Source organism: Heterocephalus glaber, unplaced genomic scaffold, assembly GCF_053883595.1.
Source record: "Heterocephalus glaber isolate CG9 unplaced genomic scaffold, H.glaber_assembly_v1.0 deba00001564, whole genome shotgun sequence".
Classification (NCBI taxonomy): Eukaryota; Metazoa; Chordata; class Mammalia; order Rodentia; family Bathyergidae; genus Heterocephalus; species Heterocephalus glaber.
The window spans coordinates 2029277-2054080 of record NW_028258351.1 but is presented as its reverse complement, the minus strand read 5'-3'; the positions used below and the strand labels follow the sequence as shown (position 1 = coordinate 2054080).

General features: G+C 35.0%; 1 protein-coding gene across 2 annotated transcripts in view; it reads right to left on the bottom strand.

Annotated features, from left to right (window-relative positions):
- Brip1 (BRCA1 interacting DNA helicase 1) overlaps positions 1-24804 on the bottom strand; it is a 143009-nt gene that overhangs the window by 113808 nt on the left and 4397 nt on the right. For both annotated transcript variants that reach the window (XM_021248691.2, XM_087191448.1), the window contains exons 4-6: positions 22507-22680; positions 18622-18749; positions 16262-16381 (exon numbers count right to left, since the gene is read on the bottom strand). In XM_021248691.2, the coding sequence (XP_021104350.2) occupies positions 16262-16381; positions 18622-18749; positions 22507-22680 (422 nt within the window). The remainder of the gene's footprint in view (positions 1-16261; positions 16382-18621; positions 18750-22506; positions 22681-24804) is intronic.

Below are 24804 nucleotides of genomic sequence, written 5' to 3'. Positions count from 1 at the left end.
GGTAGGTATACATAGAAGAGAAAACTTTGCTCATTAAAACAGATACAAGAGAAATACTAATTGTTTCATTGTTTTAGTAATGAAGAAAACATGTTAAGTGTATCAACAGCAGAATGGACAAAGGACTTTTCAAACAGCGGAAATATGCATGTGTACATAAAAACATGAGCAGAATTATACACGTTAACATAAAATAACAATGGTAAGCAAGCTATGACTTAAATGTAATTCTCGTAAAATTCCAAATAAATTGATGAGAATAAAAATAATATAATATAACATAATAATATAAAACCTATAAGTAGAGAATTAGGAATCACCACAATGAACATAATCCTTGGAGGTAAGGATTGTGGTGAACGATATACCTACAAAATGCTGTAAATGTCACAAAAGAAACAGCATAAATACATTCTGGTTTCTCTTTAGCTGCTTAAAGCCCAGAAGAATAGCTTTTATATTAACCCTTCCTTACCAAAAGTTTTCAACCTAATTTATTAAGAAATAGTTCTTAATTAGTGTCCATGGACTGTTTACAGAGGTTTGTGATCACCCAGAAACCACAACACAATTTTGCATAGATGTTTCTACTAGGGAGTGAACCCAGCGCTAACCAAGCACTCAAATACTGAGCAACATTTCCAGCATTTTTTATTTTTTTATTTTGAGACAAAGTCTCACTAAGTAACCCAGGCTGCACTCAAACTTCCTATCCTTCTGCCTCAGCATCCCGGGTAGCTGGGATTATAGGTTGGGTTTTTCCATCCATTTCAAGAAAGTGAATTGATCATTATCATCTGTTTCTCAAAGGGGACTGTGACTGACTGTTTGAGGGCTTTATTCTATAATTTATATCTGGTTTCATAATGGGCATCAGATGAAAGCAGCATTTTCTTTGCAACCAACTTGGCCACATTGAGTCCATAAAGAAATAAAGTGACCGTCAAAAGAAGATAATTTCATAAAGGTTCATCCACTGCTTTTAAACTCATCTGTACATTAATGTCTGTTAACTGCCTAATATTAACATAAAGTTAAAATATTTGGCTCATTCACAATGTGAACTCTATTTTACATGGAGAAAGTATTCTAAAACAATTCTTCAAGTTGCTACAAAATAAATAATTTGTGAAGAAGCTAAACTCATCTTAAAGTTTTAATTAACAGGATCATTTTAATCTATTTAACTAGATGAAAAAGCAAAATATTGTCCTTTTTATTTCAAAAGCTGTACACATGGAAAGCTAATGTTAAAGTGCCAATGAGCGCTGAATTATACTACAATCTTTGGGTTTATTGTTAACTTTATCAGCCATTTGCTGTTGTTCAAGCCATCTAAACAGGTACTGAATGCCTGTTGTGCAAAATCTCACATAAGCACACACTCCAGTAACACAGCAAAAGTGACATAACAATATCTTTTCAATTGTTCTTTTTCTAAAAATTCAAACAGTAGTAGTACTTTACTGCCAGTTTCATGATTAAACTGCACAAAGCAGCTGTTTATCCACTCACAGCAACCAGCAGGTGAACCTGATTCAATATTTATCACAGGCTTTCACAGATCACTGCTAACCAAGCAAACGTTTTAATTAAGCTGGAACTTGCTTCAAAGAACTCATTCAAGATGTCAATCAGCAAGTAAGGGATCAGATACAGTGTCAGGTGAGAGTGTGTAATACAAATCCAATTTTCTTCATCCCATCGCTGTAAATTAGCCTGCTCTGAAGTTCAGACTCTGATTGTAACAGACTGCCAGTCTCCTGGAATGTGTAACTGAAGTCACTCCAATTCTATTGTGACGGTTGTAAGCAATATGTTAAACTGCAATGGGCTAGCACATTAAGACAGATCCTTTTCACAGTTGTTTTTTGATACCGTAAGTATTTGTTACCCTACTCTCCACTTACTGTTTACTTTCTTGCCTAGTGTAAATGGGAATTCCTTAACACAGTTGCCCCAGTTTCTGAAAAGTCTGTTTCAGTAGAATTAATCAAGAAAGATCCAAAGTGGGATAATTTTTATCTAAATTTATATCAGACCAATCTTATGCAGCAAGAATTGGTTTAACAAACATATCATAAAGATGAGTGACCTGCTTTAAATAAAAATCCTTATACAAAAGCACTTTATATATGTGACTAGAGCAATGAGTCTCAAAGTAGTGGTGAGTCACACTGACCAACTTCATGATAAATACCTGGGGTGTTTATTTTTTTTAAAAAATGGAGGCTCAAAGGAGAAAAATGGCAGAGAAAGAAAGCTGTTTTCTACAGAGAAATGCCAGCTAAAAAATTTAAGTAGAATGATAAAATTTTTGAATCATAATTTTACAATTCTCATATAATAACTGATTTCGGTAAACTATATAAATGGATGCTAAAATCACTGAGTGAAAAGTTGTAAGAGAATAGGATATTCACAAAATCTTAAAGTATCATCTCACAGATTATTCATCAATTATAAAAGGAAAATGTACCTTTACAGTAGAGAAACATGGGTAGTCACCATGTTCAAGTGGTCAAATTTAGTTAGCATCACAGCAGTGAGAAAAACTGGCATCTTGTTTCCTGATGTGATAATAATAAGAAACAAACTTATGTGCCCATCTTATTATTAAGTCCAAACACTCAGCATCATGGGCGTAGGTCAGTGGTAGAGCACTTATCTAGCATATCCAAGGCCCCAAAAGTTTGATCCCCAAGCACTAAAATTTTAAAAGAATACACCAACTGTGCTAAAGATGTATATGTATTATGTAGTTGGTGAAAATTAATCAAATTGTACATTAGAAATTTTAAAGTCCTGGCCCTTGGGATTGAAGGAGATTTTTATTTTCTCCCTTATGGTTTTGGTATTTTTCAAACTTTGGTCAATGAACTTTTTAAAGTAAGTGAGAAAATATTACCCTATCCAGTCATCTTTCGCATATTGACTACAATGCAATAAACAAAACCTATACAAAATAGTTTTGCTTCCTTCATGAGCATTAAAAAGTAGATGCTATCAACATAGAAGCTGCTAACGCAGTCCCATCCAAGAGAATTTTCTCCAATGATGGAATGTTCCATATCTGCACTATTCAATACACTTGCTGTTAGGCACACAGAGCTACTGGGCACTTGAAATGTGATTAGTGCAACTGAGAAAGTGAATTTTAATTTTAATTAACTGAAATAAATAGCCATGGTTGTCGTTCAGTCTGGCTTCTGCAGTGAGCACAAACCACTGGTACAAAATGTGAAACCAGTCAGAAGAGATGTGTCTGGAGATCTGTACCTATCTGTTAGAATAATGGACTGGCAAGAGGTTCACTCCTTCAAAACAGCAAGAATGCAACCGTTTGTCTGTCACAAGTTTACACTTACCTATGCCAGCTTAATTAAATTTAAAACACCTTTACTATGACCAAGATATACTAAGTGAAAAATAAAAGCTATATCCATAAGGTTTTTTTTTTTTTTTTTTTTTTGGTACCAGGGATCGAACTTGGGACTTTGTGCTTTCAAAGCAGGTGGGGAAACCACTGAGCTAAATCCCCGGCCCAAAAGCTATACCCTACAATCGAAATTTTGTGGGAAAAAAGTATATGTGTAATATATATTACAAAACAAAAATGGCCATAAATTTTTGCCACCTAAGTAAATAGCCCCTTTGCAAGGTTACTTTGTTTTTCTCCCCACCAAAAAATGAATTCTACCCTTTAATGTGGGTTTGGCTACATAACTTGCTTTTGGTGACTGGACATCAACAAATCTGACACAGAGAATCAATGGGTATTTGCATATTGATGTTGATTTTCTGGCTGCTCTTCGAACCTTGGGGCCACCCTAAAGATAAAACTGGTACTAGCCTGCTAAATGATGAGAGCTGCCCGCCTCACGGTCCCAATCAACGACAGTCAGCTCCCTGAAGGAGGGCTGCTTTTCTAACTTACAGGTCATCTGCAGCTGACCACAGCACATGAGTAGACCAGCTGAGATCAGCAGAAGACATGCCTGGCTGAGGCCTCCCTAAATTGCTGCTCTCCCAAATAGTAAGATAAATAAATGGTTGGTTTGCTATATACCAATGGGTAACTAATTGCATGTGTGTAAGAACAGAAAGTAGGCAAAATATCAGGGGTTGACACTAAGAGACAGCTAAGTTAGAATTAATGTGAAGGGGCTGGGGATTTAGCTCAGTGGTTCTGCCGCCTGCCTCATAAGCATAAGGACCCAAGTTCAATCCCCGGTACCAAAAAAAAAAAAAAAAAAGATAGAATTAATGTGAATAACTTAAGTGCAACCCATGTTTATAGCAGCACAGTTTGTAACAGCTAAATCTTGGAAACAGCCCAAGTTAAGTTGCCCATCAACTGATGAATGGATAAAGAAGATGGGTTTTTATACAATGGAGTAGTACTCTGCAATAAAGAAGGATAAGCTTGAGATATTTCTAGCTAAATGGATCCACCTTGAGACCATTCTCTTTAAGTGAGATAAATCAGATGCACATATTTAAATATCACATTGTTTCTCTGGTGTGAGAAACTGAAAGTGAAAATAAGAACCAAATGTATAACGGATATTGGAAAACGGGAAGTAAACGTTCAAACGAGGAGAACAAGGGAGGGGGGAGTGGGAAAGAAAAGAAGAGACAAGGAGAAAAAAAAATAGAAGGAAAAAATGGAAATAAGCCTTTTGTAAATAAGAAGGGGACGAGGGGTCAAGAGGGGTAATGGGGGAAAAAAGAAGCAAGATATATCATGTACAGGTACAAATTCGCTATGGTGAATGTTATCATTACATATATCTAAAATGTACCAATAAAAGTTTTACTTCAAAAAAAAAAACTTAAGTGCCTATTTTGATGGGTTTTACATTTTCTACAAGAAATAGATAATGCTTTTGTGTTCTGAAAAAAATCAGCCTCATTAAGAAATATAAAATGCAGTTCAACACCAAAAGTATTTTTTGGCTGGCTGTGGTGGCACACACCTGTAATTCCAGCACTCAGGAGGCTGAGGCAGGAGGCTCATTACAAGTTCAAAGTCAGCCTGGGCTACATAGTGAGTTCAAGGTTGGCCTGAACTATGTAGTGAGACCCTGTCTCAAAAAGAAGGGGTTTTTTTTCATTTTTTCTACTAAATTGAGAGTCTAAAACCATGGACATTCATTATCTCATGTATTTGAATGAATTGACAGATTTTCAGTTCTAATAAGACTTTCAGGATGAACAGTTACAGACCTATAGAAAACTAAGCAAATAACAACTATTAACATGAGAAAAAATAAATCCTGGTTTGGAGAAAGAACTATAATCAATTGTGAATGATATTTATAGAATTACAATAATTTAAATATCAAATATTGGGAAGGTAGGGGGAGAAGTAAAGAGAAGGGTGGACAGGATAGCAGGGAGCAGAAAGACAAACTTCAAGAGAAAAGCAGAACAAGTATATTATCCCATCCGAATAAACATCAGAATTAAGTAAAATGAGTGAAAATCACTGCCTTCAGATAATGAGAATTGATGAAGAAACGGGCAAGAATCTTCTGCTTTTCTTGTTTGAAGCCATGTAAAACTCTTCGGCTGTTACTATTAGGTAGACAGATACAGAGGTAGGTTAGATAGATGGGTGGACAGACAGACAGACAGACAGACATATATACGTGTTTGTTTTAAATGTACTGAGGAAAAAAGTTCAGGAACCAATCCAAGTATATGTAACAACTTAAATATAACAGTAGCAAAACTTCAAAACTAGAAAAATTACGCTGCAAGGGACTCCGGAAAGCTGATGATCTATTTTGAAAAACATACAATTAGGGGCCAGGGATTTAGCTCAATGGTTCCAGGGCCTGCCTTGCAAGCACAAGGTCCCAAGTTCGAGCTCTGGTGGCCCCAAAAAACCAAACAAACATACAGTTAGAACCTGATCTCATACATATATTAAAATAAACCCTATAAATACAGCAGTCAAATATAAAACCAAAACTATAAAAGAATTATAAAAAATATCTATCATAAACTTACAGAAAAGATCTAGAAAGATTCTCATGACTTAGGGTTGTTTACTGCTGGGAAGCTGAAAGATGGAAGTAATATAAGGGAGAATATTTAATTTTTATCCTGTGCTGGTTTATACTGTTAAAAGTTTTTCAAAGAATAGTTATTCCTCATAATTTTTTTTTAAATTGAGTTTAAAATTTCCTTTGGCTCTTTAATAGATAAGGTACACAAAATGTGTAAGGTAAATTAACCTCTCCAAACAGACTGGCTGCTTCAGATATTATAGGACCAGATATACTAGATAACAGAAGCTATTTTCTCTCATATATTAGTTTTGGTTTTTTATCACCAACTAACAACAAAAAAATCCTACTTTTTCTCTCCTTTCCCTCATTTATAATCCACGAATGGATAGTCATTGAATTTTAGAACTAGGTTCAAATCATGGTTCCACCATTTATCTGCAATATGACCATGGTCAAATCATCTATTATCTTCTGACTTCAATGTTCTTACCTAGAAGAATGAGATGAATATCTACTCTATCTTCTTCACAGTGTTGATATAAACTATCTGGCATAAGTATAGGTTCTAAAAAGCTACCATATCGTTACACTAAAAAATACAGATTATTTTTAAGTGACTAGCATAGAATAAGTTTCAGAAATTTTGCTCCCTTGAATAAATGATACTTCAACTACTTCTTTATTATTTAATAACTTGTTCCCATGGTAGCTACAGAAATCAAAAGCTGTCATCTTTTGGTTAAATTAAATGCCAATATATCTCAATCCTTGAAATCACTGTTTAGTCTTTTATATGCTAATATATTTTTTAACTACAACCAAAATGTGTTGCAGAAGAAAAAAATATTTTAACAATACCATCATATTCCCTTAAGTATATGTATCTCAGTAAAAGTTACAATCTACAAGTAAAAATGAATCATGCATTTCCTATCTTTGGCTGTGTTTTCATTCACTAATAAAAATATGAGTACTTACTAAATGTAGGATGTGTGCTACATGCTGGGTATAAAAATGTGAAAAAGAAAGACATCACACAGGTCCTTATGAATAGCCTGGCTATGAGGCAAACAAAACAAAATGGCTAAACCTATATATAAATGAGTAACATAAACTTTGGTGAGCACTGTAAAGACCAAGACTAGGTGCTGGGAGACTAAATAACAAACTATCTTGACAAATTATCTACATGGCAATGCCTATGACCTGTGACGATATAAAAATGAAGTGTCTTCCATTCGAAGGCCATGTGGAAGAGTTTATTCAGAGGCAGAATGTTAAGGTGTTTGAGAGGTTCTAGCCTGTAGCCAGACTGCCTGCCGTTTAACCCAGTTTCTACTCTGTGCCTCAATTTTCTCATGTATAATTAGGGAAAATACTAATACCTTCCCCACAAGATTGTTATAAGGACTGAGTTAAAATTTTTTGTGTTAGTTTGCAAACTGCCAAATCCAAAGAAAAGTTAATAGAGTTTGGCAATAAATATTAGCTCACATTAACCTGTATTCTCTAGGTGAATATTTCTAAAGCGCTTAGAAGAGTGTCTGGCATCCAATTAGCGCACCACCATACATATGTATGCAGTCATGTTGACTAGTTATTTCAAATAAAATAAATTAAAACTATGAGAAAATGACTTGTAAAATTCATCTGAGAGAGGGCCAGGGGTTTAGCTCAGTGGTTCCACCACCTGCCTCACAAGCGCAGGGTCCCGAGTTCGATCCCCGGTACCAAAACAAAAAAATTCATTTGAGAGAACTGGTCATTTTCTCCTGCAAGCCTAGAGGATATATTAAATAAAGACAAAAAGGGTGGGAGTATGGAAGAAGGGAAGGAAGGACAAGGTATGGGAGGAAGAAAGGGGAAAAAAGCCCAAGGTCATCGTAACATCAACACTCAGAAGGTCAACAGCGCCCTCTGCTGGACCCAAGCTTCTACTACATATTTCAGGCAAAAATTATTAAAATAACCCATTACATTCAACTAAATTATTTTATTAAAGTATAGAGAGAATGTTAGCACTTATTTAACAAATTAAAAGCTAAAAATCATAAGAATTTGTCTGTAACAATATCTTGCCAATTTCAATGATTTACTAAAAGAATAAATGTAAATTCTAGAGAAAAAAATATGGATGGCGGAACAATGAACCAGAATGTTAACATTCTAATCTCAATATCAGAATTTTTCTTAACTTTTTGTTAACACTTTGACCACGTGGACACTGATATCTCACTAGATCTCTGATATATGAATTATCAATGTAAGAAAATTAATCTAAAATGACAAGAAAGGGAACAAGCAGTGGATACTAGAAGGTTATCCATATGAGGCGGTAGTGATAATATTTTCTTTTTTTCAGTGCTGGGATCAAAACCAGAGCATCGTGCCTGCTGCGCAGGTTCTATCACTGACCTACCATTTTCTCACTTAAGCAAAGAGGAGACCAGAGACAGCAGAAAGACAAAAAGACAACTATCGAATTCTCCAAACCACAGTTTGGAAACTAAGTTATTTTATTAAAAAATTAAGAAAATTTGAAAGTCAAACCTAGAAAGTTTAATGTCAAATTCAGAGGAAAACAGAATTTTATTAAACTAATTTATAATTTATGGAGAAAATCTGTCCAAAATAACAGAACTGCAGATAAAAAAAAGTATGAAGATTGTAATGTTGGTACCTTTTTAGGGATAAGAGAACTAAGCCATTAATTTCTGAATCCAAATAACTACTTTTCTGGGGTCTAGGAATGTAGCTCACAGCAACTGCCAAGCATGTGCCTGTCTAGTATGCACTTCAATACCCCACTCTCACCAATATATCATCCAGACCAAAACAAAACAGAAAAATCAACAAAGAAATATCTAAATTACACTATAGGTCAAGTGGACTTAATAGTTATCTAAAAATATTCCACTGAACAGTTACAGAACACACATTCAACAACCCATGAAACTTTCTACAAAACAGATCATACAGTAGGCCATAAAGCAAATTTTAACAAATTCAAAATAATTTAAAATAATTTCTTGCATTTTATTAGATCACAATGGAATTAAGCTAGACATCAACAGTAAAAAAAACTACAGAAATCACATAAACCCATAAAATTTGAACACACTTTTGAACAGACAGTGGGTCACTATAGAAATCAAGAGGTAAATTTTAAAATTCCTAGAATCACATGAAAATGAAAATACAACATGCCAGCACCTGTGAGCAAAAGCAATACTAAGAGGGAAGTTTATAGCTATGAATGCCTATGTTAAAATAAAATTTTTAAAAAAGAGAGAAATCTCAAAAAACTAATCCTCCATCTCAAAGTCCTAGAAAAACAAGAACTACACCCAAAGTTGGTAGAAAAAAAAATAAAGACCTGGGAGAAAACAAGTGAAATAGTGACCAAAAGAACAATACAAAGGATCGATAAAATAAAATGGTTCTTTGAAAAGATGAACAAAATTGACAAAACCTTAGCTAAACTAACCAAAAGAAAAAGACCCAAATAAAATTAGATATAAAAAAGGGAATATTTAAGAGCCGGGGATTTAGCTCAGTGGTGCTGCCGCCTGTCTCGCAAGCACAAGGTCCCAAGTTCGATCCTCGGTACCAAAAAAATGGGAACATTACAACAATAGCACTGAATTTCATAGAATTGTTAAGGAATATTTTGAAAAACTATATTCCAATAAATTGGAAATCTAGAGAATAGAAAGACACACTATGACCTACCAAAATTGATTCAAGAAGATATTAAAAACCTAAATAGATCAACCAGAAAGGATACTGAACAGTAACAAAGAGTCTCCCAACAAAGAAAACTTAGAACTGGACAGATTCACTGCAGAATTTTACCAGACTTTTAAAGAAGAACTAACACTGATGTTCCTCAAACTATCCATACAACAGAAAAAGAAGAAAGCCTTCCAAACTCATTTTACAATGCTATTACTTACTACCAAAACCTAATAAGGCTATAACAACAAAAAAGGAAGACTATAGATCAATATCCTTGATTAATACAGATGCAAAAATCCTCAGTAAAACATTAGCAAATCAAATTCAACAGCACCTAAAAGATCATGTACCATGATGATGTTGGTTTTATTCCAGAGATGCAAGGATGGTTCAATATACACAAATCAAACATAATGGCACCTAAGTAGAATCAATAATAAAAATTACATGATTATTTCAACAGATACAGAAAAAACCTTTGATACAAGTCAACATTCCTTCAGCATCAAAGCCCTGAATACAGCAAGTGTATCAGAATCATACCTCACCATGACAAAAGCTATTATGTATGAGCTGGGCACAGCATACCAGTGACCTCAGCTCTCAGGAGGCCAAGACAGGAAGATTCAGGTTCAAGGCCAGTCTGGGCAACTTAGCAACATGGTCTCAATATTTAAAAACTAAATTAAAAATAAAGCCAGGGATTTAGCTCAGTGGCACTGCGCCTGCCTCGCAACCACAAGGTCCTGAGTTTGATCCCCAGGACCAATAAATAAATAAACAGGGTTGAGGATTCAGATCAGCAGGAGAATACTTATCTAAGGCCCTGAGTCCAATTCAACCCCCATCCAGGATTGCAAGGAAAAACAAATTTAAAGATTATATGTGAAAACCCATAACCAACATCTTAATGGGGAAAAACTAAATGCATTTCCTCTGAAATCAGGAACAAGAATGGGTGTCTACTCCCACCACTCAAATTCAATATAGTAATGGAAATTTTAGCCACAGCAATTAGGCAAAAGAAAGAAATAAAAGGGATATAAATAGGAAAGGAGAAAGTCAAGTTACTCCTTTTTGCAAATAATATGATTCTGTATTTAGAAAATCTTAAAGACTCCACCAAAACACTTGGAATAAACGAATTTAGCAAAGTAGTAGGATACAAACTCTACATACAAAAACCAGTTGCTTTTCTATATACCAATAATGAATTCACTGAGAAATTCAACAAGTAATCTCATTCACCAAAGCCTAACATAAGAAACCTTAGGAACAAACCTAAGGAGGAGAAAGAACTCTACAATGACAATTACAAAACCCTAACTAAAACACTTCCCACACTCTTTAATTAGAATTAATATTGTTAAAATGGCCACACTAATAAAACTATCTACAGATTCAAAGCAATCCCCATCAAAAAACCAATGACATTCTTCACAGAACTAGAACAAGAGAGAGAGACAGACAGACAGACAGACAAACAGGAGTGGTCAGTCACTTGTATATTCATGTTTATTATGGCACTATTTACAACAGCCAAGATATGGAATCAGCCAAGGTGCCCATCGCCAAATGAATGCATTAAAAAGTACAGTACAGAGTACAGGCTGGGCATGGTGGTTCATGCCTGTAGTCCCAGCACACGGGAGGCCGCGACAAGAGGATTGCCATGAGTAGCCTGGGCTACATAGTGAGTTCAAGGCCAGCCTGAACTACATAGAGAGAACCAGGATAGAAGGAAAGGGAGGGGAGGGGAGGGGAGAGGGAGAGGGAGGGGGAGGGGGAAAGGGAAGGGGAAGGGAGAGAAAACAGTACATATAAACAGTGGTTTATTATTCAGCCATAACAAATGAAATCATGTCATTTGCAAGAAAATAGAAATGACAGCATCATGTTAAACAAAATAAACCAGGCACAAAAGCAAGTATTGCGTATTTTCTCTCACATGTAGAAACTGGGAAAAAAAAATCTGAAAGTAAAAGAGAAACTATTAAGGAAGGAAAAGAGATTGAGGAGGGAAGGTGAAAGGAAAGAGAAGATAGAAGAAAAGGCAGACGTTATTAAATCATGATATATCCACATATGGAAATGTCACAGTGAAACCCAATAATTTATACAACTAATATGTGTTAATAATGGTAATAAAAGGGCCGGGGATATAGCTCAGCAGCGCAGCGCCTACCTGGCAAATGCGAGGCCCTGAGTTTGATTCCCAGTACCAAAAAGGAAAACTGACCCCCCAAAAAAACCCCTTAAAATAATTGTAATAAAAAAATCTTTAGGGCCAGGGATTTAGCTCAGTGGCACAGCGCCTGCCTCGCAAACACAATGTCCTAAGTTCGATCCCTGGTACCGCAAAAAAAAAAAAAAAAAGAGTATGAGTCAAAAAAAGTCTTTAAACAGTCTAGATTAAAATATGATAAAATGAGTGACATATATGATCTTTCAACAGGAAAATTTCTAAAATATAGGTGGCATTTTTCAAGTATTTTACCAAAAATAACTTTTTTTTCTGGCACCAGTGATCAAACTTGGGACCTCGCGCTTGCGAAGAAGTAGTGCCACTGAGCTAAATCCCCGGCCCTTTTTTTGGTTCTTTTTTGAGACAAGGTCTTGCTATGTAGTTCAGGCTGCCCTTGAACTCACTATGTAGCCTAGGCTGGCTTCTAACTCACAGAAATCCTCCTGCCTCAGCCTCCCCAATGCTGGGATTACAGGAATGTGCCACCATGCCCAGCAAAAATTTGATTAGTTTAAAAGATGCTGTTCTGGGGCCAGGGATTTAGCTCAGTGGTTTCGCCGCCTGCTGCGCAAGCACAAGGACCCAAGTCCAATCCCCGGTACTTAAAATAAAAAAAAGATTATTCCTAAAAGATGCTGTGCAGTCATTAAAACATGAAATTAGTATGTATGAAATTACTATATTCTACTTCCTTATGAAATCACCTATTGCAAAGGCTATAGAAAATACTTTTGTAATTTATAATGTCCCTTCGCAAGGACTAAAAAATGTTATAACAGAAACCAAGGTCAGTTTCCTAAAAAAATTCTCCTCTGTGACACCCAAGATATCATTCCTTAAATAAGCTCTACTTATAGCCCCTTTATTCTTTTATATTCATGGAGATGATTAGTCCTACTTCTCTGAAAAACTAGGTGTACTATTTAATGCTAAACATCCATGAGATATTTAAGCTTACTAATAATTTACTAAAATAAAAAAGGGACATTCACATGCACTGATATTTTCTAATGACTATTTCTATTGTAACTACTTATTCTATTTTTTTTATTAGGAAGAAAATAATGGAAAATGTAGGTCACTTACCCCAGAATTTATAGGATGTGTTTGTCCAACCATTCAGAAAGTATATAAAATTACTTTATACATTCATGTTTTTCACTACAAACTTCAAAAAAGAACAAATACTAGAACTCAACCGTATGTTTTTTGCATTGCAAACATGCTTTGATGTCACTGAGGTTTACTCTATGTGTTTTATTAGTATGGCACATCTCACTTATGTCTTCTTACAAACAGAAGTTCTATGTCACACTAGTGAAATGTTATCATTTGAGTTATAAGATTTAATTGAGAAATTTAGTGTGTTCAATAAATATTCACTTGTGAGACACAGAAAACAAGACCTTTAACATTATGGAGTAATCAATCACCCATTTATAAAAATATCATTCCATTTCTACACAAATGGAAAATTATGTCATCTACAGCCAAAAAAGAAAGCATAATTTCTGATCTAAAAATAAAGCTGAAATAAATGTAAGTATAGATATAATTATATTTTATTGGTAAGACCATAATATTAACAATCCACAATGTCAATATACTACCTAACCAAAAGGTGAAATCAATCAAAACATTTGGCTTAATTCAGGTACTCAGAGTCAAGTGGTCTGGACTAAAATGCTTTCATCCTTACAAGATATTAAAAGAATTTTTTTACTTAATTCCTTTTTACCTTAGACCTACTCCTCAAAATTTACATTAATTGGGCTAGGGATACAGTTCAGTGGCAGAGCACTTGCTTAGCATGCATGAGGCCTTGGGGATGAATTTCCAGCACTACCAAAAGGAAAAAAAAAAAAAAATTATATATATGTATATAAAATATATAATGCCTTTTCACAGCAATTAAAGATAAGAACTACAAATATATACTATTATTCATCAATATAATAACTTTTATTACCAGAAGTTAAAGACAAGAACTATAAATATGTGACTACACATTAAATATTCTAATCCAAAATCTGAAACATTTTGAGCCCTGACAAGATGTCAAAGTGGAAAATTCCACACTTGACTGTATGTGACAAGTCACTGTCAAAATGCAGACACACTGAAAATATTGTACAAAATTACCTTCAGATTATGTGTATACAGTGTATTAAGGGGGTTTTTTTGTTTTGCTTTTTTTTCGGTACCGGGGATCGAACTCAGGACCTTGCACTTGCAAAGCAGGTGGCAGAATCACTGAGCTACATTCCTGGCCCCTAAACAGTGTATTATGAAACATAAATGAATTTCATGTTCAAACTTCGGTCCCATCCATAAGATATCTCATCATATAAAGTCAATGCACATATTCCAAACTCCAAAAAACTCCAACATCTGAAATATTTCTGGTCCTAAGCATTTCAGGTAAGGCATACTTCAACCCATATGTATTTAAAAATATTTCAAAATCTGAAATACCCAAAATCCAGAACACTTCATGTCTAAGCACTTTTTATAATGGCTTCTCAGTCTGTATTGGTTGCTTCAACTACTTCTACTACTTACTACTTAATCTCTAAATATGGTAGCTATACTCTAAGAACTTTGCTAACTGTAATCCTCATAACAGCCCTGTGACATAGGTACTGTTATTAACCCCATTTAGCAAACTAAAAAAACCAAGTCAGACATGGTGTCATACAACTATAGTTCCAGCTACCTGGGAGGCTGAGGTGCAAGGGCTACTTGAGTTCAAGAGTTTAAGGCCAGCCTAGGAAACACAGTGAGACACCAGCCCTTTAAAAAATAAAAACAAATTAAATGAAAAAAAAAAAAAAATCCCAAGGGACAGCTGAGGATTTAGCGAAGTGGCACTATGCCTGCCTTGCAAGTGCCAAGGTCCTGAGTTCAATCCCCAATAGCAAAAAAAAAAATGTTTCTCTAATAGAATCACAGCTTATTTTATACTTGACTTCCTCATCCCTATGCTCCTATATACTTCTTTCCTTATCTCCGTGTATAACTCTGTTTAAATAGCTTCCAAACTTCTAAGAGGTATTTTAGAGAGAATGTACAACAAAGTAATCAGAGTATTTGCTAGAACATTGTTGACTGCATAGGTAGGATTTAGCTCTACTATTTATCAGGTTCATGGGCTTAGGCAAGTTACTTACTTCTCAGTTTCCTTATCTATAAAATGGAACAGGTAACTATTTCATAGTGATTGTAAGACTTCAATAAGAGGGCCGGGGATTTAGCTCAGTGGTTTCCCTACCTGCTGCGCAAGCGCAAAGAACCAAGTTCGATCCCCGGTACCAAAAAAAAAAAAAGACTTCAATAAGATTCTACAAATAGGGGCTGGGGATTTAGCTCAGTGGTTTCGCTGCCTGGTGTGCAAGTGCAAGGACCCGAGTTCGATCTCTGGTACCAAAAAAAAAAAAGATTCTACAAATATTTACTGAGCAACTAATATGTGCCACATGGTCTTCTAGGCACCAGGAATATACATGCAAAAGACTGATATTACATCCTGAAAGGGCAAATGCATAACAAACACATAAACAAGTACATTCAGTAATCATAAAGCTATGAAGAAAATAAGGTACCATGAGGGGAAACCCACTTTCTGGTCCCTCTTCTGTCTCTCTTAGACAGAAGCTTTCTTTCTCTCAATAAATTTTTCCTACTCTTAAAAAAAAAAAGAAGGTACCATGAAAGAAAATGAGAAAATATTAGCAGAGCAAAATATGTAGCATATTTTATCATACAATGATGCTATATCACTGTCAATGATAATTGACAATTTAATACCAAAAGTTTCTAGTTGATTTCTCTAATTATAAGACTTCCAATGAATATCATCAACAAAGTACAATTAAATCTGAACACAAAACCTGTGATTGCCTGAGAATGGGGGACAGGGCAGAAAAAGGCCCATATCATGTACTGGTCATTTATAGCTAACATTTATTTCACTGAGTCTCACATATACAGATCTTACAGATGTCAACACATTATTATGCAATACCAAAAAGTAACACTATGGGGTGGGGATGTAGCCCAGTGGCAGAATACTTGCCTAGAATGCACAAGGCTTTCAGTTTGATTCTCAGCACATTAGAAAGGAAACAAAGTCAAATTCTACATTACCAGCAGTCTCACCATTAAAGTCTGTAAGTACTAAACACCTGCCAAGCTCACAATGGTATACACAACTCTTGCAAAATTCTTCTTTCAACTAAACAATAGCATAAATACATACATTTTGTGAAGAAAAGGAGTTTATTTTTCCTAATGGGGAATTGAATTTCAGAGTGTCCTCCAAGGCATCTTGCGCATCCAAATGGGGTACTTCCTTTTCAAAACAATGACGCTTTCTAATCTGTAAATACACAACCAAGATGAGGTTTAAACTGAAATTATTTGACAGACTAGTAATCTCAAAGGTCAAATATCTCTGTGGGGTTTCTTTCTACATTAAAAAAAAGAGACTTTTTTCTAACTGGCAATAATCAAATAATTTTTAAAAGCACAAATAGGTAAATCATCATAGCACTTAAATGGAAATGAGTAATACTTGTTGAATTCTAACCAAAATAGCTTTAATTAGTAATGTATCAATATTATAGTATTATAAAATAATCTTCCCATAGACATCAAATACAGTATTAAAGTTCAATCACATATTTAATTGGAAAAATAAAGAAAAATCAATATTTAAACCTCATTCTACATGGAAGAGAACTCAAAATAAAATTTTAAAATGTAAATAGTCATAATTTTCTACATGATAAAATTACTTGACTAGTATTATTACTATTACTTAGTAGAGAAACTAAATTATACTTGATGAAATTTCTTTTATAAATATTACTAAGTTTTCCTTCCAAATTGGATTTTGCTTTTTTTCTACTTGCTAAAGACTTAAGTCAGGGGCCAGGGATTTAGCTCAGTGGTTCCGCCACCTGCCTCACAAGCAAAAGGTCCCGAGTTTGATCCCCAGTACCAAAAGAAAAAAAAGGACTTAAATCAGGAGGGAAAAAAATACATATTGATAATTCTATTCCTATCAAAGAAATAAAAGTCAAAGAATAAATGTTTTACAATTTGCAATTTCTAACATCCAACTGTATGTACATAGTTTTAGGAGGCGGGAATCTCTATAGATTCACACTTCATTTACAATTTGTGCTTTTGCAAAAATACCACATTCTATTTCTAAAAACAAGGCTTACTTATAGAAATTAATTAACTATGAGTGGAACACATATTAAACTACATAAGAGCCGGGGATCTAGCTCAGTGGTTCCACTGCCTGCCTCACAACCACAAGGTCCCGAGTTAGATCCCCGGTACCAAAAAAAAAAAAAAAAAACTACATAAGAATGCAAACACTTATTGATGCAAGGTGTGGTCGTGGATGCCCATACCAACCCTCAGGAGGCTTGCCAAGTTCAAGGCCAGCCTGGGCTACACAGCAAGTACCAGGCCATTGTGCGCTACAGACAAGACCCTCCAAAAACAAAACAAAACAAACAAGCAAATACTTTGAGCATGTTCAATTAAAAGATTACAGGCCAATTAATACTTTTGTATTTATAAAATTAAGTCTATTAAAATCCCTGTACCTCTTTGTCATGAATTCTGAAGAAAAAAAAACTCTCTTCATCTGTAAAAAGTATAGTTCATTAAAATTATCTGGTAATTCAGGTCTCCTAATAAATTTTAGAAATATACATGTTTTATCATGCAGTATCAATCTCAAAAGCCCAGTAAAAGTAAAGCTTGTCATTATACTAAAACTATCAATGCCAAAATATCCATAATGTGAATATTCATACCAAAGCTATTTTGATCAAAAATTATTAGATAAAAACAATGGAATGGAGGGCGGGGGATTTAGCTCAGTGATTCCGCTACCTGCCTCACAAGTACAAGGACCCGAGTTCGATCCCCGGTACCAAAAAAAACCAATGGAATGGAGGCATTTAAAAAGGGCAAAGTTGCTATATTACCAAGATATGGCTTAAGTATTTTGCTGTCAAATCTGCATAAAATGAAAGCATCATGTAATTTTGCTTTAATGATATGTTACAGTAAGTAAGCTGCTATACTCACAAATATCTTTATAATAAACAACTGTACAAAATGAGCTTATAATAAACTACCATTTAATTTATGGATGTGACACAATCAAAGTAATTTCCACAATAGGGGCTGGGGATTTAGCTCAGTGGTTCCGGCGCCCGCCTTGCAAGCACAAGGTCCCGAGTTTGATCCCCGGTACCAAAAAAAAAATTTTTTTAAAAAAAAAATTTCCACAAGTGCCACTGAAAATGTGGCTGGGCCAGGGATTTAGCTCAGTGGTTCTGGCGCCATCCTCAAAAGCACAAGGTCCCGAGTTCGGTCCCCAGTACCAAAAAAAAGAAAAAGAAAAGAACTACAGTTTAGGGCCAGAGATTTAGCTCAGTGGTTCCAGCGCCTGCCTTGCAAGTGCAAGGTCCCGAGTTTGATCCCCGATACCGGGAAAACAAAAAACAAAAAACAAAAGAAAACGTGATTGGTACTGGACTACCACGATGAACTATATCTACATTACTTCAGTTAACATATTCTGTTTACCTGCTGCGCAGTTTCTAAGGGTCGAATTCTTTTCTTCTCTATCTGAAAATCATCATTTTCATCTCTGTGTTTGGATGCCTGTTTCTTGGCAGACAACTTTGCAGCCAGTGTGTTTTTTGCAGGAGAGTCTTGTAGAAGTAATTAAAATTGACATAAATAACTTACACTAAGGCAATCTTTTTAAAAGAAAACCAAAACTAAGATATAAGATTTATTTCTAAGTATTTCATACCATAACTTAAAACATGAAATACTACATATTTAAAAAATACTTCTTTAAGGGCCAGGGATTTAGCTCAGTGGTTCTGCCACCTGCCTTGCAAGCGCAAGGTCCCAAGTTTGATCCCCCGTACCAAAAAAAAAATACTTCTTTAACATTCAGTTTATAATACTTTAACAAAGACATAAACATTTTTGAGAAAACATACTTTTGATAAGAAAACCTATTGTGACTTAACAGATTCATGCTTTTGTAGACTATTCTCAATAACACGGTTTAAGAAATATAACCTTAAGTGTTTTTCAAGACTCAAGACCAACATAAAGGTGGAACCTGGGTTCAATTCCCCAGCACAACAACAAAGGAAAAAATAACTCAATGAGAGAGTCATACATGCAAGAGGAAGTCAAATCCTTTTTTTTGGTACCAGGGATTGAACTCAGGTCCTTGTGCTTGCGAGGCAGGCGGCGGAACCACTGAGCTAAATCCCCGGCCCCAGTCCAATCCTTTTTAAAAACTGAAAATACTGAGTGCTAACAGAAGTGCTGAAAATGTTTCATATACAGCATATCTTGGGAGATTTTCTGGGTTTATCTATAGACCATGTCAATAAAGCAAATATTACAATAAGAGTCTCACGAATTTTTTGGTTTCTCAGTGTACACTATACTGTAACCTATTAAGTATGCAATAGCACTGTCTGAAATTTAAAAATAATTTATTGCTCAAAAATTCTAACAATCATCTGAGCTACTGGAACAAAACGGCACCAATATACTTTAATGCAGTTGCCACAAACCTTCAATTTGTAAAAAAAAAACATATGCAAAGTGCAATAAAATGAGGTATGTCTATATTGGGGGAAAGGGAGGTAAAGGAAGGAGCACATAAATCGGTCCAATCACTTTGGAAAATGTTGGCAGTATCTACATAGTTGAATATACTTATATATACCACAGTTCCCCTCTTAGGTATGTAGTTAATAGAAAATATTTATTTGCACAATAATGTTATAATTGTAATAAACAAAAGCAAAACAACCCAATTGTCTAATAACTGTAAAACTGATTGAGCCGGGTGTGGTGGTGCACACCTGTAAACCCAGCACTCAGGAGACTGAGGCAGGAGGATCACAAGTTCAAGGCCAGCCTAGGCTACATAGCAAATTCAAGGCCAGCCTGCACTACATAGTGAGACTCTGCCTCAAAACAAAACAAAACAAAAAAACTGATTGATAAATTCTGGTATATTCATACAAGGAAATGATATACAGAAACAAGAGGTACTAATATATGCAACAGTATAGATTAATCTCACAAATACAATGTCAAGCAAAAGAAGACAGACATAAGAGTACATATACCATTCCATTTCTATACAGAGGCAAAATTCATAATAGTGACAGAAGGGAGGACATTACCTATGAAAAAAAGGGATAATGACTAAAAAAGAGTATAAAGTCCTCTGCAGTATTGGTAATGTCTTATGTTTCATACAGGTGGTGGTTACATGAGTATACTCACTTTGTGAAAATTCATCAAGCCATACATGTAAGATTTGCACATGTCTATATTTAGAGATTATATCTTAGAAAAGAATTTACTTACAAACCCAAAGGCATCAAGACACAAGATTTACGCTCTTTGAACTATTAACAATCCTAACTGGCAAGAGTCAAAAGCCAAAGTATTAGGGACTGGGGATTTAGCTCAGTGGCACCACGCCAGCCTCCTAAGCTCAAGGTTGTGAGTTCGAGCCCTCGTACCAAAAAAAAAAAAAAAAAAAAAAAAGGCCAAAGTACTTTTTAATATTGTTTTTTAAATCTTATGTTAGTCTTAATATATTTCTCTTAATCTAGTAAGAACTATTTAAGGATCATATATAAAACATTCTTGATTCTTCTTAGGTTACTGGCCTTAGATCAGGCAAATTTATCAAGAATGAATGAGGCTAATTAGACATTTGCTCAGCATAGAAATACTATGATTCATAAAATTCTAAAAGATAATTAATAATATTGGCTACAAATAATATTAACTATTAAAAAATCATTTCTTTTGCTTTACCTTCATCAAAAAATGATTTAAGCAGGGCCAGGGATTTAGCTCAGTGGTTCCGCCACCTGCCTTGCAAGTGCAAGGACCCGAGTTAGATCCCCGGTACCAAAAAAAAAAAAAAAAAGTAGAAAAAATTATTTAAGCCAGCAAAATGTCTCTCTATATTAAAAGTCAAACCAAGAATTTGTAAAAGTCCAAGGATGATTGACCACTCTGTGTGTTATTTTAAATAATTCCAGCTGGGAGCCCAGCTTGATGGCCCACACCTGTCATCCCAGCATGAGGCAAGGGGATCACAAATTCAAGTCCAACAAGGCTAACTTAGTGACTCAAAAAGGCCCAGTCTCAAAACAAAAAAAAAATTTTTTTTGCTTTTTTTTTATTGTTTATTTGTACAATTTAGATATACATAATAATATTCATCATAGAGAATTTGTACCTGTACATGATATACCTTGATTCCTTTTTTCCCATTCCCCTCCCCTCCCTTCAATCCCCCTTCCTCTTCTTAATTACAAAGTTGTTTCCAGTTTATCCTTCTTTTCTCATTTTTTTCTTTTCCCTTTCCCTCATTTCCCCTCCCCCTCCCTAGTTCCCCTTTCCTTTTGAAGAATTTCTTCCTATTTCAGAATATCTATTATACATTTTGGTCCTTATTTACACTTTCAGTTTCACACCAGAGAGACAATGCAATATTTACACACGTGTCCAATTTATTTTACTTAAGAGTATGGTCTCAAGGTGCATCCATTTACCTAGAAATGTCTCAAGTTTATCCTTCTTTATGGCTTAGTACTCCATTGTATTAAAAAAAAAAATCTTTTTTTATCCATTCATTGGTTGATGGGCATTTGGGTTGTTTCCAAGACTTAGCTATTACAAACTGTGCTGCTATAAATGTGGATGCACATATATCACTGTGGTATGATGGTTTTAAATCAGTGTGGAGAGTCCTCAAAAAACTAGGATTAGTGTCCCATTTGACCCAGCTATTCTCCTTCTGGGTATCTTCCCGAAATAATTTTGTTTGGTTTTTTTTTTTTTTTGAGACAGGGACTCACTAGGTAGCTCAGGCTGGCCTTGAACTCACTACATAGCACTAGCTGGCTTTGAATTTACGGCACTCCTCCTGCCTCAGCCTTCCAAGTGCTGGGATTATAAGTATGCATCAAAATTTTAAAATTTTTTAAAGGGCTGGGAATGTAGCTTACTTAGTGCAAAGGTCCCTGGGTTCAATTCCCATCACCACAGGGAAAAAAAAAATATTCCAGCTGTAGGGGGTGGTACAGTCTGGTGTGAAAAGGCCCTGGGTTCTATTCTTGGCACCAAAACCAACTAATTAATTCCAAGCAGCACACTGTAAATTGGAATTACTTACCAACTTAGCAAGACCCTGTCTCAAAATTTAAAGGAAGAAAATTAAAAAGGGCTAGGGATGTAACTCAGTATGAAAGTCTTGGATTCAATCCCTAGTGCCTAATAATAATAATAATAATAATAACAACAGAAAAATTAGGTCAACTAAATTCATCTAAATTAGACCACATAACACTAATAATTAAGGTTGCAATTACAGATACTAAGAGACCCATGAAAAACATAATTTACCTTGGCAAGCTGATGAAGTGCCACTCCTTTCAGATGGTGGTGTAGCGGAACTGCTAAAGTGATGCGAAGTCTCCTGGTTCACATCACTATGTGTGGAGCTCCTTGAATGGCATGTACAACAACATGACAATGGTACTTCAGCTTTTTTATTTAAGCCTTCATCCACTGGCTTCCCTAAAAATGAAAAAAAACAAGGAAAGGTATCTATTTACAATATCTCTAACTAAATAAGTATTAATCCTTCTCTGAAGCTAGGGTGAACAATCACCTGAGTTCACACAGGATTGAGATGTTTCCTAGGACGCAAGATTTACCCCTGGCAATGGGGACAAGATGGTCAACCTATCTATAGCTTCAAATAAGAACAGGAGAGAAACAATTATGCCAGAAACATTTATACAAAAGTTATAATCAATCTGTATAATCTACAAAAAATCCAAAAAAGATTACTAATGCAAGGGCAGGGGATTTAGCTCAGTAGTTCCGCCACCTGCCTCGAAACCGAAAGGTCCCGAGTTCAATCCCCAGTACCAAAAAAATAAAAAATTAAAAAAAGAGATGCAAAGATTACTAATGCAATACATGCACAACTACTTAAATACTCATTTATATAGAGATGCGTTTAAAAATCAAGCTGGAGGGGGTAGAGATTTAGCTCCGCGGCACTGTGCCTGCCTCACAAGAGCAAGGTCCCGAGTTTGATCCCCTGCACAAAAAAAAAAAAAAAAAAATCAAGCTGGAAGACCTAAAGTATATATATATATTTTTTTTTTTTCTTTTTTTGGTACCAGGGATCAAACTCAGGACCTTGCACTTGCAAGGCAGGCAGCTAAGGTATATTATCAATTACTAGTTCCCTAAATGAAGAACTTGAAAGTTCAATATCATAAATAATAATGTAAATACATAAGGGTTACATTAGTTCCCATATTATACTATTTTAAATAGAAACATTCTAGGATGTATAAATTCTATCAAAACACATTTTAAGATCAATATTTATCAAAACGTAATTTTGACAATTAAATACACAGAATGCAGTGTCCGTATCATATACCCACAGAATATAAATTCACAATTCATATATATTATAAAAGCTGAATAATTTCCGTTTTTAAAATATGGACAACATTTATTCCTTTGTACCACACAGATACTACTAATTTTACTTTCCATATATCTGCTATTAAAATTTTAAGTTATTAAAAAATTTTGGTAAATTTTTAATTAATCTCAATTTCCCAAAGACCAACATTAGTAAAAATCAAAATGGATAGGGCCGGGGGATTTAGCTCAGTGGTACCGCCAGTTGCCTCACAAGTGCAAGGTCCTGAGTTCGATCCCCCACACCCAAACAAAAATAAAAATAAAAATGGACAATAAAAAGCCTATAAAATATTTATTATGTTTAACACATTCTTATTAATAATACCAACATTTCCACTTAAAGATGATTCTGTATATACTATATTACAGTGGTTAACTTCAAATTCTCCTCATACTTTAGGGCTAAGGCATCTACAGATTTGTCTTTCATAAGTGTAAATATTAAATGGCACTTGTTAGCAAATAAAGTAAAAGTAATGGGAAATAATATGAGTTCATATAAACAATATTACAATAAGCTCTTTATCTGGCATCCAAAAAAGTAGAAAGATCAACTAAAACATTTTCTTTCCTATACATTCCATATTTTTATAAGGAAAGGCCAAATAAACAAATATATTGAAGGATTTACTTTTTAAAAATCAGCAGTTATGGGCCAGGGATTTGGTTCAGTGGTTCTGCCGCCTGTCTCGCAAGCGCACGGACCCGAGTTTGATCCCCGGTATCAAAAAAAAAAAAAAAAAATCAGCAGTTAGTACGTATATTATTCAGTATCATGATAGCCTCATCTTTTGCTTTTTTTTTTCTTTTCTGATACTGGGGATTGAACCCAGGGCCCTCATATTGAGATTATCACTGGCCCTTTTCTAAAATTCTGAGACAGGGTCTTGCTACATTGCCCAGGCTGACTTTAAACTTGCCATCCTTCTGCCTCAGCTTCTCATGCTGCTGGGATTACAGGCATGTGCCACCATACCTAGTATCACTTGTATTTTGTTTTTTTGGAGACAGGATCTCACTATGTAGCTCAGGCTGGCCTTGAACTCAAACTGTAGTCCAGGCTGGCCTCAAACTCGTGGTACTTCTCCTGCCTCAGCCTCCCAAGTGCTGAAATTACAGGCGTGTGCCACCACACTCAGTTTGCTTGCATTTTTTCCATACAAATTATCATCTAATTATTGTCATTTAGCA